This window comes from Lygodium microphyllum, chromosome 3 (assembly GCF_053477565.2).
Source record: "Lygodium microphyllum isolate KBCC chromosome 3, Lygodium_microphyllum_v1.1.10, whole genome shotgun sequence".
NCBI classification, from domain to species: domain Eukaryota; kingdom Viridiplantae; phylum Streptophyta; class Polypodiopsida; order Schizaeales; family Lygodiaceae; genus Lygodium; species Lygodium microphyllum.
The window spans coordinates 1772369-1792343 of record NC_141137.1 but is presented as its reverse complement, the minus strand read 5'-3'; the positions used below and the strand labels follow the sequence as shown (position 1 = coordinate 1792343).

Genomic DNA, 19975 nt, shown 5'->3' with positions numbered 1-19975 from the left:
TTTATCAGGGACAGCTTATGCAAAATGCTCTTTGTTGACATTGGGGTGTCCTATTGGATGTATTGATGCTTGGTCATCATGGTTTATGCCGGATATGCTATTTGAGAGCTATTGAGCCTTAATTTGGATGGGGACACTTCGTTATTGGTTGGGATTTATGCTATCTTGGTTGACAAGTTATTTTACCTCCAGTTTGGTTATGCCTATTGGTTTCGGGCTATGTCTTTGGGATATGCAATGAAGTATTGACTTTCGGGGTACAACATCGAGCTTGTCTTTGGTTCTAGATCTTCATTTGAGCTTGAGCTCAGCTTTGGAATGCATTTGATGCTCCATCTTGGATGTACATATGGCATGTATGTTATCTATGTCTAACCGGTCTTGACATGCTTGGCCTATGCCACTACTACATGCTACTTACATTGTTTGGAGCCAATTGCTACTAGTGCCTTGTCTTGGCTTGCATCTGGCTTCCGAGAACTTACTTAGGATATTTCTTGGCTTGCCAGAGTTGTATTTGGGATACAGTTGATGTCTATGGATGCTCTAATTGAAGGCTACAGAGCCTATATGCTCATGATGTCTTATTGATATCTAGTCTTGGATCTTTCATCACTGGTGCTCTCATATGCCCTTCTTGAGCTTCTTGGCTTGATCCATACAGCTTTTGTACTAGTGGGAGTATCGTTGGATGTTTGACAGACATTGAGCAGGTGGTTTATGCTATTGAGCTTTGAGTCTTCTAAGTCTAGGATCTTCTTCACTTGGATGTTGCATGATTGATATGTCATGGTCTGCATACATGTACTTGGGCTGATTTGGGCTTCGCACTTACTGAGCATACACCTCTTTGTGTCAGGTCTTGCCAGTGTTGTGTACATTTTTTCCTATTACACAGGGGGTGTGCTAGCTTACTGACAGATTCGTTTGACATGCTTGGGTGTTTGCTCAATGTCCGTATGATTGTCATATGTCGATTTATGCCCGCTTGATGCTGGTTATGCTTTGATAGTTCGTGGTTGACTCGGTGCATTGATTTTTCCTACAGACCAGATGGTTTTTAAATTTAACTAGATATCTAGAATATCTTCGGCCAGTTCTAGTGGTCATAAAGTCAGTGTCTATGATAGCTTCTGGTTCAAGTATTTCAGTCTCTTCCTCTAATAAAGCTGGGTTTTCATAAACAGGGTGTATAGGTAATTGGCCTCTAAATGGTCTCAATAAACTAATGTGAAATGTGTTGTGAATTTTCCAATGAGGTGGTAATTCTAACTTGAATGCATTGTCATTAATTTTATGAATGATCCTAAATGGTCCATAGAATCTGGGGGCTAATTTCACAACTGGATGTCTATCTACACTTTGTAGTCTACGTTTTTCTATTCTTAGCCAAACATAATCATCAACTTTGAAATTCATTGCTTGTCTTTTCTTGTTGGCTTGTTTGGTATATGATTGCTGGGCTTTAGCAATCATATCTTTAACCTCATCAAAAATAGTGTTATGCATACTAGCAATATCATCAGCACTTTGAATTCTATTTGACAAAGATGCAACAGGTGTAGATAATCTATATCCATAAATCACTTCAAACGGTGCTTTCTTTGTAGATGTGTGTGGTGTATTGTTATATGAAAACTGTAATAAATGCAAATGTGTGTCCCATATTTGTGGTTTAGAGATAGTATATGCACGTAAAATATCTAGAATTGTGCTGTTAGTGGCTTCTGTTTGTCCATTAGTTTCTGGATGAAATGTAGATGAGAAATCAATCTTTGTGCCTAGGTTAGCAACAAAGTAATCCAAAAGTTGTTACAAAATCTAGAATCGCGATCTGAAATAATAACTTTTGGCAATCCATGGTTAGTGAAAACAGTTTTCAAAAACAACTGTGCTGCTTGTGATGCTGTTAAAGTTTTCTTACATGGAATGAAATATGCTTGTTTACTGAATCTATCTACAACTGTCCAAATAATATAATGGTTAGATTTCGTATTAGGTAAACCAGTAATGAAATCCATAGAAATTTGTTCCCAAGGTTTAGATGGAATAGACAAAGGCATAAGTAATCCATACTGTTTACCATGATGTCTCTTAACTCTTTGACAAATCAAACATTCAGAAACAAAGTTAGATACATCAGCATCCATATGCGGCCAATAAAAATCTTCAGTTAACGTATGTAAGGTAGATATGATACCTCTATGACCTTGATATGGGGGACAATGAATTTCATTCAAAACAAAATATCGGAATGGAATTGTAACACACAATCTCTTTTCATAAAACATAAATCCATCATTATATGACAATGAATCAATAGGAATCAAATTATTTTGAACTAACTTATTCCAATCAGCATGAAAAGTAATATCTTGATGATAAGTATCTTTCATAGCAATCAAAGAATCAAAAGATATGATAGAAATATTATGAATGGTAGGTCTTCTACTCAATGCATCAGCCACTACATTTTCTTTTCCGGGTTGGTATTGAATGATAGGATGAAAACTTTGAATAAAGGAGTCCCATTTGATATGACGGTCAGAGATTTGAGGTTGGCTAAGTAAATGTCTAATACTTTGCTGATCGGTCTTAATCATAAATTCTGAACCCATTAGGTAGTGTTTCCACTGTCTTAATGCTTGTACAACTGCTAATAGTTCTTTGTCATATGTGGAATATTTCAGTTCAGAGGGTTTTAGCTTACAACTAGAATAGGCTATAGGATGATTGTCTTGCATAAGTACAACTCCTAAACCTAATCCACTAGCATCGGTCACTACTAGAAAGAATGGTCTATTAATATCAGGAAACTGTAGAACAGGGGCATGGGTTAATGCATGTTTCAGTAAGTCAAAGGATTTTTGTTGATTTTCGGTCCAATGATAAACAATTCCTTTCTTCAAAAGTTTGGTTAATGGTAAAGCAAGTAATTAAAAATTATGTACAAACTTCCTATAGAAACTAGCAAGACCAAGGAATGAGCGTAACTCATGCACGTTTTTAGGTACAGGCCAATTCAATATTGCATCGATTTTCTTAGGATCAACTTTAATTCCATCAGATAATACAATATGGCCTAAATACTCAATTTCTATTTTAAAGAATTCACTCTTTTCAGGATTTGCATACAGTTGATTTTCTTTCAATAACTGAAAAACCAATGACAAATGCTCATAATGTTCTTTCTCATTTTGACTAAACACCAAAATATCATCAAAGAAGACAATTACACAATACTGATGTTTCAGAAATATACGGTTCATCATTCTACTAAACGTAGCAGGTGCATTAGTCAATCCAAATGGCATCACTAAAAATTCGTAATGACCAAAGTGTGTTCTAAATGCAGTCTTGAATATGTCAGACTTATCTAGTCTCACCTGATGATAACCAGACTTAAGGTCTATTTTACTAAATATAGCAGATCCTTGCAGTTTGTCCATAAGGTCATCAACTCTAGAAATAGGATACCTATTCTTTACAGTGATCTTATTTAAAGCGCGATAGTCAATGCACATACGATAGGTATTATTATTTTTCTTGACTAACAGAACAGGTGCACCGAATGGAGAACTGCTAGGTCGAATAAATCCTCTATTTAGTAATTCCTCAACTTGACTCTGGATTTCTTTTTGCTCTATCTGGTTATGCCTATATGGTGCTTTGCAAGGTGATTGTGTGCCAGGGATCAAATCTATCTTATGGTCTTCTAGACGTGAAGGAGGTAAACTAGGTGGTAGGTCTTCTGCAAAACAATCCTTAAAATGTGCAAGAAATTCTTTATGCCTAGGATGCATATGATTTTCCTTTACTTGCAATTCATTCACCCAAATGAGATAGGATTTACTACTCTTGCGTAATGCACGTTTAGCTTGAGTATGCAAAAGCAGTGGAAAAATATTAGATGCATGCATACCATATAATCTAATAGATTTTCCTTGAAATTTAATATTCATTGAATGTGTGGAATAGTCTATATCTGGGTTATGCTGGTGACGCCAAGGCATACCTAAAATAATGTCACTCGACTGTAATGGAACAACTAAGAAATTTCTTCTTTCAGTGTATTGACCAATTTGAATCTCTAAATCTTGCACTTCCTGTGTACCATTATACCTAGTGCCTAAGAATGCAGCTTTGATGCGTAATGCGTAGGTACAGTCTGTAACTTCAATTCCTTTACTAATTTTGCTGAAATAAAATCATGAGTGCTACCGTCATCATGCAAAATAATCTTTTCCTTTCCATGCACGAAACATTTCATAGTCAATAAAGAATGTGGAGTAGGCATACCTAGTAAAGTATCGGAAGTAGTAGTAGTGTCGTCCTCATCTTCAGTGAAATCAGGCATATCTTCATGTTCGTCTTCGTCCATTGCTCCAAGGTAGTTGATATGGGCAGGTGGCTTCTTTGAATGACAATTTGCTGCTAGATGTCCAGGCTGGTGGCATTTATAGCATACTATTGGCTTGGCTTTGGTTACATTGTTTGCAATGGCGGGAAGTCTAGGTACATTAGGATTTGGCTATGGAATAGGCTTAGGGTTTTGATTGACATTGGATGGTAATGCAGGTGGTTTTGCCCAATTTTTGCGGAAAGATGATGAAGAGAAACGACCTGGATTAAATCTTCTAAAGTTGGAATTGAATTGTTTAGATCCATAGTTACCATTGGCTTGGAATTGCTGTGGACGTCTGTCTCTACCTCGTAGCTTATCTTCAGTGTCATGAGCTAGTGAAATGGCGTCTTCAAGAGTAGCAGGCTTGAACATGTTAACTTCAGCGTAGTAATGCCCAAGGAGTCCAGACATATACTTACGCTTGTGTGTCGCTTCAAGTACGTCTTCAAGCATGCGTAGCTGGAGTAATGCATTCCAAAAACACTCTATATACTGAGGAATAGGCTCACGATCCCGTTGCTGGAGAAGATCCCATTGCTTAATAGCTTTCTCATGAAATTGTGGTGGAAGGAAATTCTGCATGAACTTCTTCTTGAAATTATCCCAAGTATCAAGACAATCTATGCTCTTGTGTACTACAGTCCACCAAAGAGATGCTCTGTCTACTAAATGATTAGTAACACACTTGATTTTATCTTTTTCTGCATAGGTTTCCTCATGGAAATAGTCATCAAACTGACTAATGAATGTTAGAACAGTTTTTCCTTCTCGTATGCCATTGAAAGTACGGAATTTGAAACTTCTTTTACTTATCTTTGATTCATTGCGGATGGTTTGAGCTTCAAGAGTTGCGTGGATGGTACGTCGAATAAGATCTTCAACTTGAGGTTCTTCTTTGTCAGTAGACGCTCTTTGTAAATTTGCCAGTTGAGCTTGCAATGCTTGCCTAGCCCTTCGTTCTTCTTCCAATTGTATCATGATTAAGTCCAACTTTTGCTCCATCGTAGGCTCAGGTAAGTCGCCTTCAGCCATAAGATCATCCATATGTGGTTCTGTCATCCTGCAAAACTCAAAATACCTTTCTCACTCAAAATCAAGTTAGCGGGATGAGCGTAGCTCAAGTTCGGGAATACAAGGCTTATGTGTTTTTGGGTATAGCTTTCTCAATCTTCGGAAAATCTGCGATTTATCCTTCTTCGTATGCTGAAAATGCTTCAGCAAACCTGCATATGGATAGAGTACGTTCCAATGAACAACTTTGCAGTTCAGAGTTTCTGCACAGGAACAATCTTTCTAGGAGTTTTGAGCACAAGTCAGTTCTGACTCCAGTTGACTAGTCTGACTTGCAGAGTTGCAGACTTATGTGACTTGCAGAACTTAGTCGATTTAACTGACTTGCAGAATTTGACTTGAAGATACTTGCTGAATCTGAACTTTGCAGACTTGCAGTACTTGCTGGATCTGAGAGACGTGTGTCTTGCAACTTAGGTAACTAAGCTTTTAAGCTTAGCTTAAGGAAAAATCGTAAATCGTGGGGGGGGGGGGGGGGGGGGGGGGGGTTTGACGTCGCGATCAGAGACCTCGCGGGTTGAATTCGAAGCTTTTAAGCTTTTTAAAGCTTATAAGCTTTATTATTAAGCTTATTAAAAAGATTGGCTATGGAGGATTTCTCACTGTTTTTCCACGACATGATGAAGGAAAGTTGGAAGTGGTCCTCCGCCTCTGTAGCCCGGTCCTTCGTGATCCAATGATAGAAACAGGGGTTCTTGATCGCCAGAAGTCTGCCTGTATCAACGGTTCGCGACGAGATTGACCGTAGAGCCCGATCGTTCCAGGAGCTCCGCATTCGCACGAGATGGGTAGCGATTGGAAGCTCTTGATCTCAGCTCCGCTCTAATACCACTAGTGCGCAGATCGGACGTTGTATGCTCGCGTAGTGAATGCTGGAAGGTTCCCAAGAACAATGAACTTTACTTTTTGCACAAGTTACAAGGTAAAAAGCATGAACAACAAGAGCAAGAAACCAATTGGGTGCAATCTCCCCCCATGCCTTGTGTGAGTGCTCCACAAAGCATGTATTTTATGTATATTTCATCTTCATGCTCAATAATAGTCCAATTTACAAAAATATAGCAAGCTTTTAGCTTTTGAGTTTGCTTTAACACAAAAATAGGAATAAAGCTAATGGACGGTGCCCAAAGAGTCTGGCACGCCCAATACAATGTCCAATTAGAAATAACATAACCGCCCACCCATGCGCATATAAAATAATAATAAATAATCTATGCCTCAATAAATAGGCATGAAAAAATATAGGCGTGGCACCTATCAGAATATAATCCATAAATCGAATACTCGCTATCCTCCAATGCTTTCCTCCGCCACTACTGCTATCTCTACACATCAACTGAAGCATTCACAATTGTTAGTAAAATAATACAATTAAACCGACAAAAGTGAATACCTAGCAGTCTTCAGCTACATAAATAAATCAACTAGTTAGAAATAAATCCTAACCTTAATTTATTACGAGTGCGCACTCAAAACTCATAAACGTTTATTAATTTAATATGCATTTTGCGGAATCACCCGCTATGGAATCACCCATGTACACACTAAATTAATGAAACGCCCGAAAAGGACAGGCGTCCCCATCAACTTCTCGCACAAAGAATCCACTTTGTGTATGAGTCCCGGTCATCAAAGTTTACGGAATCCATCATAAAACCTCACGGAATCCACCGTGGCACGGAATCCACCGTGAAATATGCCTCTTGGCATCAACTTTTAATGGTACTTGGTGGGGAGCATCATTAGCTATTAGTTCGTGATCATTTTGCATTGGTTTTTGTAGTATTTTTGGTTATTTACAGCACAAAAAAGCAAGTAGTTTTGAACTGTCTGCACTATTTTGGACTGTATTATGGGTTCTTCTTCCACTTACAATGCTATCTTCAACATCACTAAGCTTGATGGTATGAATTATGTCTATTGGAAGAGCCAAGTTTGGCAGGTATTAGTGCACAAATCGTAGACAAAAGCCATTAAGGATGCATGGCGAGCAGCTTGAAACTATGACTGATGACGAATGGGATGAGCTTGATGAGTTATGCAAGTCCACCCTCATCTTCTCTCTCACTGAACAAGTGTATTACAATGTGGTTGAGGAAGCACAAAGTGCTTGGCAACTTTGGGATAAAATTAAGAACCTCTATGATAAGAAAAGTCTACCAAGTCAAATGTATTGGCTGAAGCAGCTTATGGACCTGCGCATGAAGGAGAATATGACAATGTTTGCTCATTTGAGCCAGTTCCATGCTATTCTCAAGAACTTTACTTCGCAAGGTAATACCTTTAATGATGAGGTTACTCCATTGTTCTTGCTTGGGACTCTAAGTGAGTCATGGGATGTATTCCGCACTACCTTATGTGCTCCTGCTACTATTTTGAACTTGCCTGGTGCAGAGAGTCTCTTCTGCAAGAAGAGATCAATCGTAAGAACTTGGATGCCTCTCGTGTGTTGTATGCTTTGACTGTTAGAGGCAAAGATGGTGATGGCAAGAATGACCATGGGAATGGCCATGGCAGAGACTCGTAGAAGTCTAGGTCTAAGTTGCGTGCTAAGTCGCGCAGCAAGTCTCCTGGGAGAAATGTTAATGTGACATGTCATCATTGCGGCAAAAAGGGTCATATACGCCCACAGTGTCATGAGTTGCCCAATGAGAAGCACAAAGAGAAGGGGAAAGACAAAGTACCAGAAAAGTCCTTTGATCGCAACATTATGCCTGTGAAATCTAGAGTGAAAATCAAGGAGATAAATGTCATGCAGACTGATGACTCCGATAAGGAGTACATACTTGCAGCTAGTTCTTGTGATGCTACGTCATTGACGATGTTCACTCTATGTATGCGTAGTGCTGGCTTTTGGATTCTGGTGCTTCATTTCATGTTACACCATGTAGTGAGTGGTTCCACTCCTACCGCACTGTCTCTAGTTCAGTTCGCTTGGGTAATGACATGTCACTTGCTATTGTTGGCATTGGGGATGTACGGCTGCAGTTCTCTACTAGCAGTACTTTTCTGTTATAGGATGTATGTCATGTATCTGCACTTACATGCAGTCTTATGTCTGTAGGGGACCTTGATGATGCTGGGTTTCATGTTTCATTTGGGGATTCTACCTGGAAGATCACACGTGGCAGACTTGTGCTTGCTAGAGGTGCCAAAGCTAGTAGCCTCTATCCTCTTGCAGTTGATGGTTGAGTCCTCTGTTGACCATGTTTTGTCAGTGGGTTCCATCCCACATGTATCTCGTTGGCATGCCCATTTGGAGCATATGTCCTTGAAGGGAATGAAAAGGCTTTTTGGTTTGCAGTATTACCACCCCTTGACTACGCATGTTTTGATTCATGTGAGCATTGTCTTTATGGCAGACAGACTAGGAATACACATAAGAAGTCTGGTAGGACACGCATGAGTGAGCCCTAGCATTGGTACATTCAGATGTCTATGGACCCATGCCATGTCAGCCTATGGGTGGTGCAAAGTATTTTGTGACATTCATTGACAATTTTTCACGTAAATTTTGGGCTTACCCCATTAAGCTTAAGTCTTATGTATTGGATGTATTTCAGAGATGGCTTGCATTTGTTGAAAACCAAACTGGGCATAGGCTAAAATGCCTTAGGACTGACAATGGGGGAGAATATGTGTCACGTGCTTTTGAGCAACTATGTGATGAGAGGGATATTAACCGTCAATTGACCACCCCCTATACCCCACCCCAGAATGGTTTGGCTGAGCAGATGAATAGAATTATCCAGGAGCGTGTACGTAGTATACTTAGCCATGTAGGCTTACCACATAGTTTTTGGGCTGAGGCAATCAATACAGCTATGCATGTCATAAATAGATCACCTTCTAGTGGTTTGGATTTCCAGGTTGTAGAGGAGGTATGGACTGGAAAACCTCCATCTTATGTGCATCTACGTGTCTTTGGATGTCAGGCATTCTGCCATGTGCCCAAAGACAAGCATACTAAGTTGGATGCTAAGATTGTCAAATGCATTTTCCTTGGCTATGGAGATGCAGGCGAGATGGGTTACCGCCTCTTGGATCCGCAAGTGCGGAAGGTCATCCGTAGCCATGATGTAGTCTTCCATGAAGACAAGATGCATAGGCAACCTAAGAAGGTGGTAGAGATATGCAAGTTTATATTCTAGGAGAAGCCACATGCTCCTACACAGCCAATTGGACAGCCTGCAATAGTAGCTGGTACACATGGCGAGGGTGTTGGACCAGCCATAGAGCCGTGAGACGGTCTACTAGAGATAGACATCCACCTAATAGATTTGAGCCCTCAATGCATTATATCTTAGTTACAGATGCAGGAGAGCCTCTCACCTATGATGAGGCTATGTGCAGGGGTGGCACTCACTCCTGGGAAAGGGCTATGCAGTCTGAGATAGACTCCCTACACAAGAATATGACTTGGGATTTGGTTGCACTGCCTCAGGGCAAGAAGGCTTTGCCATGCAAATGGGTGTACAAGCTAAAAAGTACCCCTTAAAATCCCAAGCCAGATTATAAGGCAAGACTTGTTGCTAAGGGTTTTAAATAGGAGCATGGAGTTGACTTTGATGAAGACTTGGGATTTGGTTGCACTGCCTCAGGGCAAGAAGGCTTTGCCATGCAAATGGGTGTACAAGCTAAAAAGTACCCCTTGAAATCCCAAGCCGGATTATAAGGCAAGACTTGTTGCTAAGGGTTTTAAATAGGAGCATGGAGTTGACTTTGATGAAGTCTTTTCTCCTGTGGTCAAGATGACCACCCTATGCTTGGTTTTGGCCTTAGTCATGCAACTTGACTTGGACTTGTACCAGATGGATGTCAAGACTGCATTCTTGCATCGGGATTTGCATGATGAGATATACATGGAGCAGCCTAAGGGCTTTGCAAAACCTGGCATGAAGCACCTAGTGTGCAAGTTGAAGAAAAGTCTTTATGGCTTGAAGCAGGCACCTAGGTAGTGGTATCATAAGTTTGATGCATTTATGCAGTCACAGGGCTATAGTAGAAGTGCTATGGATCCGTGTCTTTACACGAAGAAATCCCGCGATGGCTCATTAACTTATTTTGGTACTTTATGTGGATGATATGATGATAGCAGGGAAAGCTCATGATGAGCCGGATGCTCTTAAATCTCAAGAGCTTTGAGATGAAGGATTTGGGACAGGCCTCTCACATTCTTGGTATGCGCATTAAGCGTAACAAGCATCAGGGGGACTACTCTACCTCTCACAGAGGGAGTACATTCATAAAGTCCTTGAGCGTTTCCGCATGCAGGACGTAAAGCCTATTGGCTATCCATTACCTTCTTATGTGAAGGTTTCACAGGCCGATTGTCCGCAAACGAATGAGTAGAGGACCGAGATGGTCAAGATCCCGTATGCATCAGCCGTGGGTAGTTTGATGTATGCCATGATAGCCACTCATCTAGATATTACCTTTGCAGTTGGTGTTGTGGCACGCTATATGGCTACACCTTGAAAAAAGCATTGGGATGTCGTAAAGGGTATCATGAGATACCTGAAGGGCATAGTAGATATATGTATTTGCTATGGTAGCCAAGATACAGGAGTTGTGGGGTACACAGACTCTGTTTATGCAAGACATGCAGATAGTAGGAAGTCCACTTCCGACTATGTCTTTACCTATGCTGGAGGTTCTGTTTCTTGCATGTCTAGGGTTCAGAAGTGTACGCTCTCTCTACCACTGAGGCCGAGTATATTGTGGCCACTAAGGCTTGCAAGGAGGCCATATGGTTGGGCTATTTGGTTCATGACCTTGGGATTGATACCATACCTACACTGCAATTGGATTCTACGAGTGCTATTCACATAGCCAAGAATCCGGTCTTCCATGTGAAGATGAAACACATTGAGGTGAGGTATCACTTCATTTGTGGGGTCATGGAGGACAAGTTTGTTGACCTTGTCAAGATCTCCACTGACAAAAATCCTGCAAATCTGCTCACGAAAAGCCTCACTACTCAACGCTTTACCTTCTTGAGGAGATTGATGAGCGTTGGATGAGATGACGTTTTTCCTCGTCCTGTTGTACATCTATACATTGTACTCTCTTTTCTTTTTCTTTTCACTCCTCACACTAGGGAAGATTTACCTTTAAGTGGGAGGTTGTTGGGGGTAAAGGTGCATCTGCCTAGCCGCCCTTGTATTACTACACTGACAGTACCCACCACTGCACACTGCAGGTGGCAGGCACCCGTCACCATCACTTTATTCGTTATTCTTTTAGTGAAAGTTTGAATAAAGGAAGGCCCGATCACACATTGTGACTATTGGAGTTCCCATTTGTATCTCTCTCTCTTCTTGCTCTTGCTCTCCGCCATAGCTCACTTCCAAGCAAGCTTCGATCCTTCTCACCTTTCATTATGTTTGTGAACTTGCATTGACCACAACTCTTGAAGCTTCTTCACAATCTCCTACTTGATGTTGTCTAGAAAATCCTCAATGGACACCAAATCTACCACTGCCAACCACTCTCCTTGCTTCTGTTCTTTCAACTTATTTCCAAACAGTTGACTATGAAGATGTAAGTTTTTTTAGCTTCTTTTTTGCCAATGAAACAATCCATCGTTCAAAGCTTGCAGCAAGATGGAATTATGTCTCCTCCATTGAGGAATGAACCTCTTGTAAAAAGCTACCTTTCTATAATTATTATAAATTCATCCTTGATTATAGAGCTCCTACTAGTTTTCATTGCTCCTTCTTTTCCAAACAATGTTATTTCCTTCTTTTTTTACCCTCTTGGAGTGCTTGTTGATTGCAATTTTCCCTATTTGTGAACCAAAACATGGAGCTCTCAAGAGAGCAACATGAAAATTGGGTAAGAACTACGAGAAAATATTTTTTGTAACACCAATAAGCAACCTCTTCATCTTCTAATAGAACCACACAAGGAAAGGAGGAATAAAATTGCACACATCGTCATAGAATATGTCTCCCATAGTAATAGATTAGCAAAATGCATCATATTCCTCATTTCGATGAATAAATAACAAAGAACAACTCATCCACAATAACATATGGATGGAAAATGATCACATCATATTCAAATCATATCTTCTACAATGTATCCATATCTTTCTTCTCTCACAATCTCTCACAAATACAATAGATCAGTCACCAAAAAATCACTCTCTCTCGCAATCACTCTCTCACATGGTCTCACACAAAGACACAATGGAATAATGATCCATAACCCTCTCTTGTTCATAGAGCCACCCTCTAAAGGGTATGTTTGATATAAAGAGGCACCATGACCCTTCATATAGAATCATTTTTTTAATAAATATAAATTTTGGGATCCTTATATATATATTCTAAGATCTAGATTTAGGACCATTCAAAAAACAAGGCTCTGATATAAAGAGATGTGCCTTAATGTTGCCATTCTCAATCCTATACCAACTAGCCTAGTATATTAGCTTGCTATTGCAAACAACAAAGGGGCAACATGGCACCCTTGTCTAATGGATCTCTTAATGGGGATGGCAATGTTAAAAATCCATTATTCAAGACCCTAGAGGTAGCATTTTTAAAGAGGACTCTTACAAATTTGATAACTCTCCTATCTATTCTGTTAAAACTCCATTATTCAAGACCCTAGAAGTGGCATTACCAAGAGGACTCTTACAAATTTTATAAATCTCCTATATATTCCTTTATCGCTAGATATTGGAAGATAAAAGTTCCATTCAAGCCTATCATAGGCCTTGTTAAACACAATTTTGAAAATATTAAAGTCTCGATTGATGTCTTGAGCATGCACCATTCTTCCCAAAGGAAAATGACAGAGTCAAGGATGTACCTACATTTGATCAATCCCTTGTGTTCTCTCCTAATCCATTGGTCAAAGTGGCCTAAAATTCTCTTGGCTAAGAATTTTTTGGATACCGTACATGCTAAGGTAAGGTAAGTAATAGGCCTCTAGTTTTTACCCAGGTGAGCTTTATCAATTTTTTCATGAATACTCTTAACCAAACTAGCATTAGTATTATGAGGGAGAGTCCCATGCTAGATATACTCTCCCCAACACTTAGTAGAGGGGAATGATTGGGTCTTTAAGACTTGATAAAATTCATTAGGTAAACCATCTAGACTAGGACTTTTCTCCTCCTATAGAGAATATATGTTGTCACTTACTAGGAATTATTATCATCTAGAAAGGTATCTATGGAAGGGAAAATCATAGCTTTCTTACATTTAGCTATCCTAGCACTAGCGAGTGTTTTATTCTCACTATTGGAGTGGGAAGAGGTGAAATTTTTGGCCAAAAATTCATGAGCTACATTTGGATTTTGTTCTTGGCTAGAAGCATTTATCCCATCCTCTTTCACCAATAAAGGGATAATCTCTCTATCCTTTTTCTTCTTGATGAGATTAAACATTTATTCTATGCCTTCTCTTCTTGATGAGATTAAACATTCCTTTGGTGGGATTATCTATTCTACATGAGCTGGACTAAATTTATGAACTACATTTGGATCTTGTTCTTGGCTAGAAGCATTGATCCCATCCTCTTTCACCAATAAAGGAGCAATCTCTCTATCATTTTTCTTCTTGATGAGATTAATTATTTCTTTGGTGAGCTAATCTATTCTACATGCCTACTAGTGTCAAGCTCAATAATTGGGCCTCAATGACCTCTTTCTTTTTAAGTTCCATCTTGAAATTAAGAAAAGATGATTGAACATTAGGGTTCTTAGCATTGATGACCCTCCCTAATCCACAACATGGAGCATATTTGATAGCTCTTCTCTCATTTCTAATCTAAAAGCCATGTTCTTAACCTCATCAAGAAGCCTCAAATCTGATGTATAGCTGCATGGCATGCATTATAAGGGGAGTGAAGTGTTTAAAACAATTATCCCATATACATTTAATTTTGTTCTTAACATTCTCCAATTTAAAGAGGCTAGGATTACTATGAAACCTCACAAATTTTATTATCTTATCTTGGTTGGACAGATTGAGTTGAATTGGCCAACCACCAAAAAAGAAAAGTCCTTCCGCACCTTCATGGAGTATCTTATAATGGTGGAAAATATCCCATAAGAACTTTTACAATTCGTCTAAGAATATGGTTACCTAGTATAACCAAACCTTTGGAGACATACATGTCATTGATGTCTTCCACCATAGTAAAATATAATGGGGCACTAATTGTTAGAGCTACGAGGAGAATGGATATTGTCCGTGTGTGTGTGTGTGTGTGTGTGTGTGTGTGTGTGTGTGTGTGTGTGTGTGTGTGTGTGTGTGTGTGTGTGTGTGTGTGTGTGTGTGTGTGTGTGTGTGTGTGTGTGTGTGTGTGTGTGTGTGTGTGTGTAGAGAGAGAGAGAGAGAGAGAGAGAGGACACTATGTTTGTGGTGCCTCCAATAGCTCTCTTGTGAGTCATACCTTGTTGTCTTATCACTCAAAGAATAAAGAATGAGTTTATCCATGTCTAGTTAGGGTTAGCGAGTAAGATTAGCAATCGGCCACATTGGCCTTTACCCCAACAACCTCATACTTAAACATCAATGTCTTTAAGGGAGACAAAAAAATAAGAGAGGAACTTTTTTTCAAACATTTGAGAAACTTTCCAACTCCTATAAAAAAAATTGTTCAAGTAAAAAATAAGAAATGTTTTGGCCTCACATGATAGAGTGCAATATTTTTTTGAACATGTTAATACAGGAAGTTATAGACTTGCACCTACTATCTTTTTTTTTTTGCTTCTATCTTAAGAACCATGAGTTTAATGTTGTCACTTGATATCTTTTTTTTCCACTATCTTTAGAAACATGAATTCAATAGTGTGTTGTGCAGTCTTTCAATGCAAATTTTGTCTTTCTAAAGGCAAGTTATCTATTCGTTAGGGTTTTTTTTCTTTTATAGAGAAAAGGAATATTAACAACATTTTTTACTAAAAGATAGCAATAAGAAAAATTTCGTAGGAGGAGAGAGAGCAAGAAGCTATGGAGGATACATGTGATAGAAAGGTTTTTTATTTTCTTCACAAGACTCCAAGTTCAACTCCATCAGGTCAATGTTGAATGTTCCTTTCAACTTTTACGAGCTTTTGGTGAATCTTTTTTATAAGCTTTATTAAGGTTAACAATAAGATTATAGCAAGCGTACATAGAGCCTTAAAATTGCTCTTAATCACATCTCCCTAGGTATTCTCCTCCTTAGCTTGGGACTCTCACTTTTAGGGGGGCATTATTAAGCTTATAATCATTGGTTTCATTGTAATAAATCATTACTAGCAAAATAGCGCTAAGTTTTGATTATCCTCTCCTTATTGCAATTTTCTAGGCTAGTATGCTAATGTGGACCACTCTCTTCAAACTCATCAGGGTTGTCCACATCCTTAAGGAAATCCCTAATAAAGTACCCTTGCTACATGAAGCATTTTAAAAATGAATTAAGCAAGCTTTTATATATCAATTCTTGGTTTTATACCATATTGATAAGTAATTTCTAAGGTCTTGTGCACTTCTTTGTTAAGATCAAGCTGCTCTACCAAGATCCAGGGGTGCAATCTTGGGTTAACTAGGGTCACAAGCTTTGGCTCCAAATTGCCCAAAGGGAGGCTATGAGTTTGAAATATTGATGCCAAAACATGCACCCTAAAGGGCTTTGATCCTATGAGATTGATAACCATTGCCCATGCCAAGGGAAAGCTCTTTAAGATCCATTGGCCATGATCAAACCTTTGCACCCTAAAGCTTCCTAATTACTCTTTAACCAAGACTTTATATTTTGTGCAAGAAGATGAGCCATATGGCAAAGTCTTATTAGGGCTCTTGCTCTATAAGGTGATATCCTTTGATTAATACCTCAAGAGGGTGGAGCCTTGAAGATGGTTGAAGTCCATTGTCACTAATCTAAGGTCCATAAAATCTTGCTTATACTCTTCTTAAGCACTGCATGTGATGCATTTTGGACAGCAATATCAATGTTCCAAAAAAATACTCTACCTAGATCACTTGAGAAACAAGTGACATTTTGTCTTGCTTTCAAAAAATTTTAGTTTTCACTTCAAGATCATGGTTAACAAGTAGTCTTTTGATCCCAATCTATATGGTTCTCATTGAGTAGTAATTTTTAAGCTATGAAATAATTGTATTGGTTCTAGTGGTTCTAAACCGTGAAATAATGATATTGTTCAAGCTGGTATGTATTGAGCATTATCTGAATCTTGGTACATGCAGGTATCAACCAAACTCGTGTGTGTGTGTGTGTGTGTGTGTGTGTGTGTGTGTGTGATCAATTTTCAAATTGTGGAAATATGACCACCAAAATGTAGAATATTCTATTGAACTACAAATAATGTAAAATTTGTACATACTATAAACCCAGCATCACAATGAAGATTAGGAAGGTGAATTCAGCTCTCTAAATAAACACCTCCGATAAGGGCATATGCTTATACAGTGGTTAGATGGACCAGAAACTCACCATTTTGAAACAAATAAAATTCACAAGTGCTTTACCTTAATGCCAAACATGTTGCCCTCTTATCTCTCCAATTGTAACTAAAAGCTTTGATGTGTGCCTCTTTGTCCTATACACCTTTGAGGCATCCGAAGGTACGGTAATCCAACTTTCTTTCTTTCTTTCTTTTTGGTACTCTCTCTCTCTCTCTCTCTCTCTCTCTCTCTCTCTCTCTGTCTGTCTGTCTGTCTGTGTGTCTGTCTGTCTGGGTGTATCTTGGGATTATTCCTGTGTGTCTGTCTGTCTGTGGGTGTATCTTGAGATTATTCCTACCACATTGAAAACCCCTCTTCCTCAATCTCGCCTTGTTTAGCTAGCAGTGTTCCTCCCAGCATTTAAACTTGTCCAATGAACTGATTGTTATTAGTTTCAAACTGGGTTGGTAAAAACTGGATTGCCAATCCAAATCCTGGAAAGGCTTTCCCAAAATGGTTGGAAGGAAAGCAAATTCACCTCATCAGTAGACATCAGTCTTTTTATAATTTGATAAGAGATGAGAATGCCCCTCCTCAGATGAGAAGGATGTGCGTGCTTGCACAAAAATCCCCCTGCCCCCTGCAGGTATGAGTGCATCATGCAGACGCAAATTGATTTGATTTCAATGTGTGCCCAAATACGTTTTATCTTCTTAGCATGGCTGGTGCTTCGAGATCCTGCAGGCCATTACCATGGAGAACACTGTGCATCATTATCATATGTGATAGATGTGTCAGACAATTGAATTCATCATGCGCAGACCCCAACACGTGCAATTTTCGCATAACAAAGAAGAGATTTGGAGCTTCAAACTCCCATAAATGGTCTTGATGAGTATCTAACAAAACTTTGCTTAATTCACGTCTGAGTCCATTCCATTACAACCTGGAAGTGGAGAAATTATAATGAAGAAGATACATGAGTTTAGCCCAACCTGAAAGCAGAACGAGGGGAAAAATTACTAGTTAAGTTTTTTTTTCCTTTTTCTTATAAGCTAGTCCAATCCTGAATACTCCAACAATCTGTGAAACCCAAGTGGCTGGCTTCACCCTATGCTACAGCTATGCAGCCAGTACAAAACTCATTGAATACCCTGTGAAATATCTAGAAACACTGAAACCAACTACCCATCCATCGGTTAATGTTGTCATAGCTCAACTTGCATGTATGGTATTTTGCCTGCCAAAATAACTCCAAGAATCCTGTAGAGGCTAGAACTTTACATTTAGTTACCCATAATCTCTCTTAATCGGAGCTCTTTGATTCATTGGGAAAGAATCTCCGTTGTGACAAGTTCCGTCCTGAAGGGTGTGAGACTTGGGGAAAAGCAATCTCAAATGTGTAGCTTTTTAACATAATCAAAACCTTTTGCCTAAAAATCACACAACTGCTCCAATGCTCTAAACCTCCCAGTAAGAAAAGGTGAAGCCCACTGATCAAGCAGCAGGCACACCTGCATACAACCACAAATTGTGAGGGGAATAGCCTAGTATGTTTATAAATACATAAGAAGCCAAGTTGACTGAGCACTCATACAAAAGACACTTTTGAAAATTGACGAGGGAAAGAGAAACTTACACTTTTGCCAAGGACAAAAGGGTGTCTAAGAACATAACTGTTGGATCTCAGCAAAACGTCACATTTCAGGTTTCACTTACACACAATCATGGTAAGTCAGTAGCAGCATGTATGCCATACACTACGTATGGGCAGGAGATCCTAGACCTATGACCAGGGGCTACTCCAAAATTTGCACAGCTACTTTGCAGGATTAAGAGCATCAAGATTGCAGTTATGTATGCCTACGTTTACTTCTCAATCTATTGGAATTGATTCCTCTTTTGAGCATGGTAGGGGAGATACTCTTGATGAAAGTAACTTTTGGTATATGCGTCCCAAAGAAGACACGTACTTTTACATGAACTCCAGAGCAGGTAAGCAAAAGATGAAAGAATCTCCTGCGAGTGTTCCTTCTCAATCTTTTCCTTCAAATTCGTTTACTGCTTCTCATGGTCATTTTGAAGTCGGTGCTGCTTCATCTCATTTTGACGCATTCACTTCTCCTTCCACACCTCAATTCTCATTCCCATCCATGCCACTCTTTTTACGCTACATCTCCATTTCCATTATTAACTTCTTCATTTCAGTCACCACACGTGCCATTCCACACTACACCAAGGGTTTCACAAAACATAGGCACATCCTTTAGGACCTCTTCTTTTCCACATCCAAGTGGTGCGAATGTACATTTGGGGAAGGCTAGACCTCCATCACACACATTTGAGATATCCCATGCCTCGGACACCTTCCTAGGCATTCCCGAGTGTGGATCAGCTAGTACCATAGTTTGCCTCCATGGCTTTACCTAGTGGACCTACTAGTCATTCTGTTGTGCCACAACCAACATTTGGGCAAGGCCTCCATATTCTAGTGCCTCCACCTCCATGGCCACCTTATGGAAACATTCATGATCCATAGCCTCCACCACCGGCACCATATGTGTTGGGTGTAAAGTCCCTTCGTCTCCGTGTAAATAGACTTACGGGTGTGAACACACCCTTAATGTACCCTAACATGTAAATACATTCTTTTTATTCTTTGTGTACCATCACATCGGTACACCCATCTCTGCGTTCACTCTTCCTCTAACTCTCAGCTCATCTCTGTTCTTTAGCTAACGCTTGACCTTGCACACCATTGCGCACTCTCACACCCTTCAAACTGGTATCAGAGCTTCAGTGAAGGTGTGCGCGCTTCCTGAAGTCAAGGCGAGTCAGTTTCAGCTCACGCGTGCGAAGAAAATAGCAGGTCGTTTTTCAGCAGACGGCTGCGTGCGCATCGAGGTGACACATTTCAGCAAGCTGTCACCTCCCACAGGTCAGGTCGTCAGTTTTCTGGTCTGCATTAACAGGCGATAGGCAGGCGACAGCCTTCACAAGTCAGACGACTGCAGACAACAGTTCCCAGGCAGGCGATAGTCAAGCAACAACAGACGATTGCAAACGACAGCTCCCTGGCAGGTGACAGCAG

General features: G+C 39.7%; 1 protein-coding gene across 2 annotated transcripts in view; it reads right to left on the bottom strand.

The window, feature by feature from the left end:
* Positions 1-17778: 17778 nt before the first annotated feature.
* The window catches only part of LOC148038002 (uncharacterized), a 59943-nt gene continuing 57746 nt past the window's right edge, over positions 17779-19975 (bottom strand). For both annotated transcript variants that reach the window (XR_015688827.1, XM_087667849.1), the window contains one exon: positions 17779-18398. Coding sequence is in view for 1 of the 2 variants with exons in the window: in XM_087667849.1 (XP_087523975.1) it covers positions 18382-18398 (17 nt within the window). In the remaining variant the exon portion in view is untranslated. The remainder of the gene's footprint in view (positions 18399-19975) is intronic.